Raw genomic sequence first — 12,856 nt, 5'->3', positions numbered from 1 at the left:
CTGTCTTCTTAACCAAAACATCTAGGAACTCAATAGAGTCCCTGGAATGTTGACTAGTGAATCTTAAAAATTCAGTGGTGCTATGTAAGTACTCCACCATCTCTTGCAACTCTTCACTAGTACCATCCCATAACAGGAAGACGTCATCTACAAAACGTATATACCATACAATTTTGCCAGCATATTTATTGCTAGCACTTAATACATGATCTTTTTCCCATGCAGCCAATGCTAAGTTGGCGTAGCTGTTAGCACAAGCCGTGCCCATTGCTACACCAACTTTCTGTAGATAAAACTTGTCATTGAATATAAACACATTTTCTAGGACAATATCAAGCAACTCGCATATCAAATTAATCTTAGTGCTTTGAAAAACTTGTTTCATGGTCAGAATATCACGTATTTTCTCAATACCCCATTTATTCGGCATCACTGTGGACTCTATTGAGTTCCTAGATGTTTTGGTTAAGAAGACAGCATTAGATGAACTTACAACAGGGATGCATAGAAAATCTACATGGAGAAATAGTATCTTACATAAGACTAGTATGCATCCAACATTTGTACACAAAAATGTAGTGAAAGGACAATATATGAGAATAAGCCGCTTACATAACACAGATGAAGGCTTTGTGAAGACAATGAATATATTAGAGAAAGACTTCTTAAACAGAGGTTATAGTAAGAAAGACATAAATGAAAGCTCTAAATATACCATTGAAAATAGGGATGGGAGATGTAAACCGCTCTTCTCAAATACTATAGAAGATGTTAAAAGCAAGGAAGGTCATGACTTTAAAGTTAGATTCCCTATCCACCTATTCAAGTGACATCAGAAGGTTCTGTAATATTTTTGAGAAGAATTGGAATGTTTTATTGTCGGATCCTGACTTGAGGGAATTGTTAGAAGATAGACCCAGCTTTTGTTTTAGAAATAAGAGGTCCTTAAAAAGGCAACTCTGTTATAAATCCAGAAGCAATGAAAGAATGATCCTATCTGATAGGCAGGGGACTTTTCCTTGCAGAAATTGTACAGCATGTGACTATTTATATAATAAATCAACATATAAACATCCTACACTAGGATTTATAATTGATATAGATTTTTATGCTGACTGTAGAACACAAAATTTGGTTTATTACAGCTTCTGCACTGTCTGTCATGCCTTTTATATAGGCAAAACCACTAGGTGTCTAAAGGAACGTATCCTTGAACACCTTAGAGATATAAGAAATAAAAAAGACACAAGTGCTTTAGCAAAACATGTGGAAGAAGAAGATAGGAAACATATTTTTAATTTCATGGTTTTAGAAATAATAAATAAAAGTAAGAGGGGAGGTGATATAAGGAATAAGGTAGAGGAAGCAGAACAAAGATGGATTTTATTACTTCAGGCTGATAGGTCTCCTGGATTGAACAATGCTGTTTCCTTGAAACCTTTTTTAAAATCCAGACCACTAAAACATTAAGTAATATGGATTATTACATAAAATGTGTCTGTTATATGTATATTTTATTTCATCTTTTGCAGAATATAAGGCAAATTAATGTACTGGTGTATGGAATTTTAATTAGTCTATGTCATAGTTCTGTATGTGTTTTCATTGGTTGAACCATATTTTAAATACCAATGTTTTAACTGTTTTTATGAGTCTGAAGAAGCGATCAGCTGACTTAGATCGCAAAAGCGCTTACTCTTGTTTAATAAAGTGGTGTGAAACTGCAAGTGAACCGTTTCCTACCTTGACTACTACATCTCAGTTACAACTTTTGGTTTTATAAAGGGCACTACTGTGAAGCTGCAAGTGATTTATTTCCTGACGTGGATTATTCCATTTTTATCTTCAGCTGTGGTCTAACCATTGGTCTTTTCATTTTTTTTTTCTTGCAGTATTTGTCAGGCTTTTGTGCCAAAGACCTTACGCAGTCATCTTTCATCCCTCGCTCTTTATTTAGAGTTCCAAACTTTTAGCGAAAGACACTGTGAAGGGTACTTCCCTGACTGAGGGTCAGCCATCTTCTAAGAAGGCCAAAAACGTTAGGTTGGAGTCTTCAGCTGCATCTCCTACATCGGACATCTCTCGAGGCTGATGAAAGCCTGGAGGTTTGCCCAGTTTGAGTCGGATTCCTGTGCCATAACCATTTAGGAGGCCAGCATGGATCCAGCTGCTTACATGTCCTCGGAGGCCTTGCAGACGTCTATTGTGGATGTTCAGGGGAAACCATGGCTGATTATCACCAAAGGGCCTAGGGAGGTTCCACAGATTCTGGTGAGGAAGGAAGTCCTGACTACGACTTGAGTGTAGGCCAACGTCGGAGCCTTCTGGGTTTCATAAGGTGGATGTCCCCTTAAAAAAGCAGCAAAAGACAAAACGTGCTTCTGCTCCCAGGGACCCTCAAAGTGAATGGCAGAATTTTATACAGGGTTTATTTAATGCCTTATGGCCTTGAAGCTTCCTCAGGGGGTCTCTGTTCTGGCTCCTCCTTGGGGGTCTCTGTTCTGGCTCCTCCTTGGTTATCTTTCCCTCTCAAGAGATCTATGAATCAGGTTTCCTCTGAAGAAGAGGAGGATTTGGATGAGGAATCCTTGGCCTATTCTATCCAGATTCCTTCCCCTCTGGAGTACGGTTCTGAGGAAGAGGAGTCTACTAGTCCTGAATCACCTTTTGAGGAGATTACTTTTAGGGATACCATTGCTAGGTTGATGGAGTTGATTGTTCCCAGGTGTCTGAAGTGCAGGGGAGATGATATGAGCTCTTTCAAATGGGGTCTTCTAGACCCACCGCTGTTTCTCCTGTTTTGGTTGCTTTACTGGATGCTTTTTCTTCTGTTTCACAGGTTCCAGATTCTCAGACTCCTACTCCTAAGAAACCAGACTGGTTTTATAAAGTGCTTGATGACTGTAAATTCCTGTACAAGTGTCCATCCCCTGACTCTTTGGCGGTCTCTGTGGCATCTGGTAAGCCTTCCAAATTACTGCTGTCAGCTAAGATTCTTCCTTCTGATAAGGGACAGCAGGACTAGGGCCTTGCCTAAAGACTAGGTAAGAAGGTTTATACTTCGGCCACCTAGCCTTTTAGGCTGTTAATTATCAGAATCATATGACCACATATGTTTTGGCTTGCCTTTCTCAGGCTTGTCAGGTTATGTCTGACCTTCCTGATTCTGAGGGTAAGACTTCTGCCTTGTCTCTGTTGGAGGCTTTTTCCTCAGGTAGCTCGCCATTCCTTTAAGTGTAGTTATGTTGCAGCAGATGCTTCCTCTAGGGCTGCTGCTCCAGGGTCAGTTTTGAGGGGATATTCCTGGCTATGACTTCAACCTCTACCTGATTTTAAGGCTAAGTTGATGGATGCTCCTCTGGACAATAAATATCTGTTGTCGGCTGATGATGATTTGTTCAAGTCCCTGCAGGGGAAAGGCAAGGAGTTACAGGATCTGAAACATAACCAAAAGGAAGGCAGCTGAAGGAGAATCGGGCACTAAATGGTAAAAAATCCAGCTTTAATTCACTAGGCAAAAACTGTTACAGCACCAAAAAAACAGTTACATAAATACTTTAAAATACTTACTTTTTGGCAACTGTTTCTCTGTGTTTGAACTTCGAAGATCTGAAACATATCTGATGTGGTCAATTTTCATTCATTCATCAACCATTGGGTTCAGCTCCAGTCCTCTGATCTGACTCAACTATTACTAATGCTCATGGCCACCAAAAACTTTGTCTTCCCTTTCCCATAATGTACAAATCCTAACACTCCTCAGATCTCATTTGCTGCTTTAGTGTGAAGACGTGGTCACCTTTAGTTCTCTAGCTAAGACAGTTTTTTTGAATTCAGATAAGTGAAATTTTCTTTGTATAACTCAGTACTATATTCTTTGTTTTTGTACCTTCATTTCTACACTTTTGAGTGCAACTATCTTACATTGCTGGTATTTCTATCCTTTAAACTTTTTTAGGGTAGTCTTTTTACCATTGCTGGTATTTCCTGTTTCCAAATAAAAAAACTTTCATTCTTTTCTCTTTTTTATTAGTATAGGAAAAATATCTGAGAAGGCCCCCTTCGGGTTTAAAAAATGTATGGAATACAGGCATAAAATTCTGCTTTCCGATTCTCATGCATTATGCATTTATTGTTTAGGCCCTTAGTAACTCAATGTTAAGATTTGTCAGGGATTTAATCCTAGGGCCTTGGCTGACCGTAAGAATAAATTAATATTAAAAGGACTTCCGAAGCGTTATTTGGGTCACAACTCCCCAAACACAAGGCCAAGGGAGTCTTCCAAGCCTTCTGGATCCTCTACACCATCTTCCGATCCCACCACTGAACCATTAAGGAAAAGGGCCAAAAAATCAGATCCAAAAGCTACACCTGTGTTGGCATCTGACAAAAAGTCTGCTTCATCGGATCTGACTTTCTCGTATCCAAAGTAGTTACCAAAAACTACGTACTCTCCTTCCCTGGATCCAGTACCATCATGTGTACATTCCCCTTTCCTGGACAAACGTCAGTGCTCAAAATCCCCTTCACTGGCATCTCCTGGTTCTTCCAAGAGTCTCACTGAGGCAGATGTGGACAGGATGATGAGGAAGTTCCTCTCTGCACAAATACAGGTGGGAGTTATTCTAGCACCTATTCCATCGGGTCAGGAAGCTTTTGTAAGCACTACACCTTTTTGGCTCTTTTGTTTCTGTGGCAAAAAACAACAGGCCAGCACTCTGAGGAAAAGGTGTTCTGCAGAAAAAGCTGTTTTATTCAAGCATATACACAGACTGGTTTCGGCCCTGTTAAGTCTTCCTTAGTGTAAAATCCAAAGAACAAATACATGCTTTAAATACTAGATAATCATCACATGATGGATAAAAGGTTCATTTAATTGGTTGGCTAAAGATGTTCATTTAGTCCTGGGGGGAATAACCCTCCCAGCTTAATTATCCATTTCTTTTCTTTTTTGTTTAATATGTCATGCCAACCCATTTTGTTAGCCCGGTCCCCACATATCTTATCAGTAGCAGTAAACCAAAAGGATGCAGTAGAATGAATCAGTGAGTGTTTATATAATGTATTGTTGGCTTTCTTGAGTCTAACATCACGAAGGTGTTCAGATATCCTTAACCTAACCGGGCATGATGTTTATCACACATAAAAAGCAGAACACGTGCAAGTGGCTAAATAAATGACCTAGTCGCTTCCACAGTTGGCCAAGAACCTGATATAAACGCATCCTGTGTTTTTGCTGGTGAACTGTTTGGACTTAACCACCCTAACACAATGTACACAATGTCCACATGGGAAACATCCCTATAGCAAATCACCCGTAAGTGTGGTTTGTGACAATTCTCCTGAGGTTGACGCATGTTTATATGATTAAAATAAGAACCAAAGTTCTTGCCCCTGCGGTATGAAAAAGGCCATCTATCCTTAAGGAATGTTGATAATCTGTCATCTGCTAGTAATATGTTCCAATGTTTAACGATATATAATAAAGCATAGGTGTTACGTCCATAGGTGGTAACTTATCTAAGTCTGGATGATTCTATGGCATTTTTGTCCTTGTATGTTAACAAATCATTTCTGTTCATGGAAGAGGCAAAATTACTCGCACCAGACTTATAGCCATGAGATTTAAATCTGTCAGCAAGGTCCAGCCGGTAGTTGTAATATTTCTCCGAGTTGGAACAGATGCATCTTATTTGTAAAAAATGTGATTTGGGAATGTTATTTGTAACATGTGGTGGGTGGAAGCTGGTAGCCTGTAATAATGAATTATACTGTGGTTACTTGCGGAGCTGCGGTAGCGTTGTCACCTCACAGTTAGACGTTGCCCGTTCGATTCTCAGAGCGTCTTCTGTGTGGCGACATGCGTGAATAGGCGTTCCTTCGTTGAAGGTTGTGCGTTAGTCCCAGCAAGCCAGCACATCAAAATCTACTGCCAATCATTAGCGGACCGGTGTTCCGCTGTGGCGACCCCTAACTGGGAAAAGCCGAAAGAAACAAACTGTGGTTACTTGCGGAAAACCTGGATATCCAGGGTGTGATCTGAATTCCGTGTAATCAAAACATAGAGAAAGGTAATCTGATGAATATAATTCACAGTAAACTGGATACCCCACTTGTTGCCATTAATGTAGTCCATAAATTCACACAAGTATGCCTCATCAGCTTTCCAAATCATCCAGCAATCATTGAGGTAGCGTCTCCACATATCAATTTCTCCAAGGTATAGGTTGTGTGATGCATCATATATCAATTGCTCTTCTACATAGGCCATGAACAAGTCAGCATATATTGGGGCAAAGGACGCCCCCATTGCCGTCCCCATGAACCTGCCAAAAACATTTATCTTGATAATAGAAAGTATTCTTTGTGAGAACAAGTTCAGCTAATCCAATAAGGAAGGTGTTAAACCCTGGAGGATAAAGCTCTGCTACCTGAAGCCAGTGTTCTAAGGCCATCAAGCTTGCCCAATGGGGAATATTGGTATGTAGAGACACCACATCCAGGGTACATAACAACCACCCTGATTCAAGTTGGATGTCCGTTTTTCAATTTTGTTGTGTCCTGAATACGTGCTCTAACATATTTAAGGAGGGGCCGAAGTTGAATGGTTAGAAATTGTGATAGAGGTTCAGAGACAGATCCACACCCAGAAACTATAGGTCTACCCAGGGGATCCTGTAAATTTTTATGTATTTTGGGAAGCAAATAAAGAATTTGATGCTTGGGATCCGAAACTGTGAGTTGGTACTTAGTAGATTGGGAAATGATCCCTTCATCCTTGGCTAACAAAAGATACCGCTCAATTTCTGATTTAAATCTGGAGCCGGGATCCAGTGACATATTCATATAATACCTCCCATTATTCAGTTGTCTGTTCGTCTCAGCATCATATTTGCTCTAATCCATTACAATTATTGCACCTCCTTTGTCAGTGGGTATAATGATCAAATCTCGATTGTGTTGTAATTCACGAATGAGTTGTTGTTCCATTTTGGTCATATTGTGTGGTTTAATGTTATATTCCCGTGAATGAAAGTGTAGATCTTTGAGAACTTTTATTTGGAATAGTTGAACTGATTGATAGGTGGCATAAATGTGGACTTTCGAAATCTAAACATCAAAATCAACAGTATTAGGAGCAGCATCAAAATAGAGACATAAATTCAATAAGCGACAAAAATCTATAATGTCTTGTGCTAAAGAATCTTCCAAGACATTAAAATCAGGTACAAAATTGAGACCTTTATTTAAAAGCTGCATTTTGGCTCGTGTCAATGTCTGTGAAGATATGTTTAGAACATTGTTACAATTATTCACTTGTTGCTCATTACTTTCAGTATGGTCTCTACATTTTTGACAGTGGGACAGTGTCGAAGCAGAAGCAGGGGCATGAACTGCTGTTCATACAGAGCAGGTTTTGGCATGGTTGTTTTGTAGGGCATCCTGTATTTGACCACTTCCCTAAGAGATTTACGCTGCTTTTCATGCTACCCAAGTGTTATTATTTGATATTGTAATGACCCTCTTAGAACTAAGTACCATTTTGAATAAGCCAACTGTAACAGTAAATCTTTCAGGAAGAGTTCATTGTAGTAGTAAGGTCCACCATCATATCCCTCTTATTACCTGTACTTATGTTAGTTTTCAGTATTAATATTTAATTTCTCTCTATATCTAGATAAATTATTTGCTGTTAAATTGTTTTGTCTATAAGAGCATTTTCCCATCAAGCTTTCTTACTTAGAAGCATTAATATGTGAGCACACAGTGGCTATCTGCATGAGTCTATGTACACAGAGATATCATTAACTGTGTTAGTACAAGACTAGCATTAGCCTTACAGAGGGGGACCTGACAGTTGAGGAAAAATGGCTGGAACTAACATGGATTCACTGGCTAGTATCTCAAAAGTGTTATGACCTACTACTACAGTAACATTTAAAATGTATAGATATGATGAGATTTATTAACAGAACTGTACTTATCTCAGTTTTGGAAAAAAGTGTACCAGCATGCAAGACTTCATATCATAAGATACATACCAGCACTTGCGTGAATGAGTAGTAAAAGACCTTTGAGCTGACGGACTTTGACAGCAGACACCCAGAGATCTGTTTTAATGGAGTTCTTAAATGTGAAAACATAGCTTTTATTTGAATAACTCGAGCAACTTTCTGGTGTTTTCATTTTAATGAAAAAATGCTCACATTTAAGCTGTTTAATCATGATCCTGAAGTGCATATGTTTCTAGGTCAGGCTTTGATGCTCTTTAAAGGAGGTAGACTGGAGATGGACCACATAACTGGTGCTTTTAGGGTTGGAGCAGCAGTGTAGACATGAATGAGTTAATGGAGTTTACACCACACCACTTATAAACTTTTTATGAGTCACTTGCTTTATAATAAAAGCTTTTTGCCTTGTTAGCTTGTTGAGTATATATAAATATATTCCAATCTCTTTTGTAATTTGGAGTTTTCTTTGAATGGTTTGAATGACAGGTCTTTGGAAAAACTAGTACTGAATAAAATTCATGGATTCATTCTGAATATCCCATCCAGTGTCATGCTGGGATTTGTCTCTCTTCCAATCCGGCGCAAACATTGGATTGCTGTTCGTGAAGTTTATGGTGTCTACTATAACCTAGATTCAAAGCTCAAGTCTCCTGTGCGACTTGGAGGAGAAAATGAGATAAGGTATTTGGTTTATTTTAGTTTTTTTCTTCTGTATGATGATTGTAGTTGTATTTAATGATTTTAGTTATTTTTTTTTCCACTTGCAGGGTAGAATTTGAATTATAATTGTGCCTTGAAGCAAGTCACATGGTACACAATGGGCTTGGTGCAAAATAGTAATCAAGACAATGCAGAGATAGTAACCTTTCTGACAGTGTACAGCTGTTCACATAGAATGATTGTGGAAATGTGCGATTAATCTTAGCACAGGTAAAGAAGCAATCTGAGCAAAGTGTAATTACTAGATGTGAAAATGATGTCCCTTTTTCCTTCTACAGAAGTGAGTTACAGTAAGAAAAACGAGAAAGCGGAGAGGCAGCTGCAAGGCAGCACAGATGAGTGCACCATGCCTGACTGTAGGAGCTCATTTTGAAAGTCCAAGAACTGCAACTGAGATCTCTAGAATATCAAAAGCTTAAATATGTGTAAAGGTGAATATGCAGGAAGTCTGAGGTTGGCGTTCCTCAAAGTATTCCCCTTTGATCCAAGGTATGGCAATCATGGAGTTGCTGTATATAAGTAATAGGGTTATGGAGTGGGGGACACCACCTCCCCTATTGAGGGCAAAGCCTCCTTGAAGAATGATTTAACAGCTTTACACCAATTTTTGGTATTCAGTGTTGCCTTCCAGATGCACTTTATTTTACTTAGTTGTGAGACTTGCAGTTGCAGGCCATTCTGTTATGTTTTTGACTTTATTGTAGACATGATCATGGAGAGCTGTCTGGGTAGATTGTTATACAAGCACATATGCAGTCATGCACTGTTCCGTTCTCAGCAGTGTCATGTTGAGGCTGACTACAGTGTCACTGTTGTCTCCCACAGGCATGACAACAATGGCCTGATTGCTGTGGGGGTAGTCAGGCATGTGCAGGGAAGGGACTCTACTATATTACTATACATGGACAACTTTATGCCATTGCTGTGCATGTATATAGCTGTTCAGCCTATACAGCATGTCATTGGCAAATACATTTCACATCATGCTTCTTTTATATGGATTCTTAATGGGGATCATGCAGATGTAGGGTTGCCGACTTTTTCATGTCAAGAATTCTGGACATGCACATGAAAGCAAAATGTTTGCAGAATGTAAGTGTGCGTTTAACCTCCACTCGAGGGGACTGTAGTACAGTATTACTGTGCACAACCATATTATTTTGTTCTTCAATGTCAGTAACAGTGTCCCTTAAATCTGGACTGTCCAGAAGAGTTATGGACAGTTGCCAACCCTATGCTGATGGTGGTGGCATTTCAGCACAAGACAGGTATTTATCTCATGTAAGACATTTTATAGCTATGAAATAATTGGCCACAGTGTAACTGGTATAGGTGACATTAAGCTAAAATTATAGGAATATTGCTTTAAGAGTTTATTCCCTTGAAGATGAGCTGTTTTGGCTGGTACTGTGACAGGCACAACAAAACAAAGATGGATACTTTCTCTACACATTGCACAAAATCGGCTGACATTCCTGCATGTTTTATGAATGTTTTTGCCCAGGGCATTTGTGAAGCTGTGATCTGTTCATCTGTCACTACTGTCTAAGTTCTGTGTCTACAGGCAGGGTAGGCTGTGGTAGAGTAATATGGCAGATTGGTGAGGCTTTTGTTCACCACCCTTGATCAGTCTTGTAAGAGTGCTTCCTTATTTGTACTGTTGCATGAGTCCTTTGAAAGAATATAGTGTTTTTTTTTAAGGCAAACACCATAAAAACATAGATGACCTAGGCCAACTCTGGTGTAAAGGGAGGGAGCCCTGTCTACAACTTGGGTTCATTTATTGGTCCAGGCTCTGAGGGAGCCGCCCAGAAAGGAGGTGGGGTGAGGTTAGAAGACTTTGATCATGACAGTGTGTTTGCACTGGCGAACAGGAACCTTCCAGAATGTATCTGATTTGCACTGAACGTCGAGTGTTAATGCAATACTTTTGTTGTATGAGCAAATGGCACACACTCACTACATCTGTTGCACGCCTGCCGCATGAGCATCTGAGATGATGTATGCATGAATATAAGGCTTAATAGAAACATAATCCCCTGATAGCTGCTTGGATGATGGCTGCACCACATTCTTCTGTCTCCAATGAATGGAAGCAGTTGAGCTGATTAACAGATGGATGAAAAGGTATTAAGGATCTTTTAGTCCCATTTCATCAAGGGAAGGTCACGTGAAAGGTCAATCTTAAATGTTCCACATAAGGGTCATTAATGCAGTATATTTTATAATGTGTGGAACTTGGCTGAAGGTGGACATAAATCCTCTGGCCACACTTTCGAGTGATTGGACATTCCTTGTACTGAGACCAAGTTATCCCTCATGCCTAGGACATAAGCTGGAAACTGTACTGTAAATAGAAAGTAATGTATGCCATGCCATTATTAGTTCTTTTTTGCTGCATGAGTGAGTAGTTGCCTGACTCATTTGTTGGTCAGTCACTTCTAGGCAAAAGAACCCTGTTTTTGGCACTTGCCTTTTCTTTGCTATTGTATGTTATCAGTGCATATTTCTTTTTGTTCTGAATTTAATATATGGGGATTTTTTTATTAGTTAATGTCCCCAGGAAAATGCATTGACAGTTATGCCTGGGGGAGACAAAGTTTCTAAAGATTACCATTTGTTTTGCTTATTTTTTGAGGGGGGAATTGCAGTGTATGTAATTGTGAGTATTGTAAAACCTTTTAAAGCACCTGCTTATACAAAAAGAATCCCGAGCCCTTTGTGGTGCATAGGAAATTGTTGACAATGAGTAGTTGGACATTTGCTCCACTCCTCAGCAGATAAACAGTCTGCCAGCATTTAACTTAAGAAAGAATGTAAGGAATCAAGAGGGCTAGAAAGTAATTTTAAGGAGGAGGGGGAACTGCATGCAAGTTGCCTACTAGTCTTCCCCAACCTTGAGGGCTCTGGTCTGAAATGGCCAAGACACATCACCATTTCACTCCACCCCAGTGACTCTTGTTGTCCCACTAGTGATACAGCTGTTCAAGAATGCTTTTTATAGCAGCTCATTGGAAATGGATTCCCAGAACCCTGGGCCCTCAAATACTGCTTTTACAGCATTTAAGAGCAGTACAAGTATTGTTTGTTCATTTATTTCTGTTTTTCTTATTTTGCATCTGTTTGTTTGTATACATATTTATTTGTATTTGTTAAATGAGGTAGAGTACTGATCCACAATGATCTTTTTCAGACTCTGCTTTGGAAGCACTGTCTGGTTAAGTGACTTGCTCACAGTTAAACCTCTAGGTAAATGGAGGCTGAGGAAATCAAACCCTGGACCACAGGAAGCAGGTGATTAACAGCACATAATTGACAGGATCCCTTGGCAAATCCAGCAGTTATGATCCTGGAGCTTCCATTGGTTGGTATTGGTACCTGGGTCTGTTACTCTTATGCAGAGTATTTGGTATGTTTGAAAAGTGTACACTTCTGCAGCTTTGGGGATTGGAGCTGTGAATTGTTAAAGCCACACTGACCCAGTATCAGGGGAACTTAGTAAATGAGATTAAGGATATGGCTAAAGATGTTCCGGTATGCTGTGCTAGCTCAGACTGATGCCAAGTTGGGAAAGCACCCTTTTTAAATGTGTATTTAGTGCAACAATGCAATGAAAGTGTACATCAGAGCAACTACGACAAGTACATTGATTAGGATTGCAAAGCAAAGGATTCATTCCTTACCTGAGGGGGCAAAGGAACAACTTTTGAATGAACCTGTGGAGATAGGAAATCTGTTGACCACCCCCACCCCCTGGAAATCTTAAATTTAAACTAGAGGAGAAAAGTACCATACAGTCTGAAAAACAGCTTTTCCTTTCCCAGATACCAGAATATTCTTCCAAATGGTGGTGCTTTAAAGGAAGCAATTAATAGCAAACCAATACTGACAGAGGAGATTGTTCAAGAAAATGGAGTAAGCATGAAAAGATGAAGTCATGCATGGTGGAAAGGCCAAAGATCAAGGTGTAGCTCCCCCAAACAGCCAGTTCTAGCTAGTGTCCTCCAGTTCTGATTACCTCCCATTGCCTTCTTTCTCACCCTTTTCACACCCTTCAAACCTTTGGTGGAGGGGTCTTCTGTTTTTGAAAAAAAATTCTTTCTGATTGCAGACAAGTGGATGAG

General features: G+C 39.6%; 1 protein-coding gene across 2 annotated transcripts in view; it reads left to right on the top strand.

The window, feature by feature from the left end:
* JOSD2 (Josephin domain containing 2) overlaps positions 1-12,856 on the top strand; it is a 194,130-nt gene that overhangs the window by 69,635 nt on the left and 111,639 nt on the right. For both annotated transcript variants that reach the window (XM_044059710.1, XM_044059711.1), the window contains exon 3: positions 8,499-8,693. In XM_044059710.1, coding sequence (XP_043915645.1) covers positions 8,499-8,693 — 195 coding nt within the window. The remainder of the gene's footprint in view (positions 1-8,498; positions 8,694-12,856) is intronic.

The sequence above is a fragment of the Protopterus annectens genome, chromosome 17.part0 (genome assembly GCF_019279795.1).
Source record: "Protopterus annectens isolate FY-2018-M chromosome 17.part0, PAN1.0, whole genome shotgun sequence".
NCBI classification, from domain to species: domain Eukaryota; kingdom Metazoa; phylum Chordata; order Ceratodontiformes; family Protopteridae; genus Protopterus; species Protopterus annectens.
This window is presented reverse-complemented; position numbering and strand designations above follow the sequence as displayed.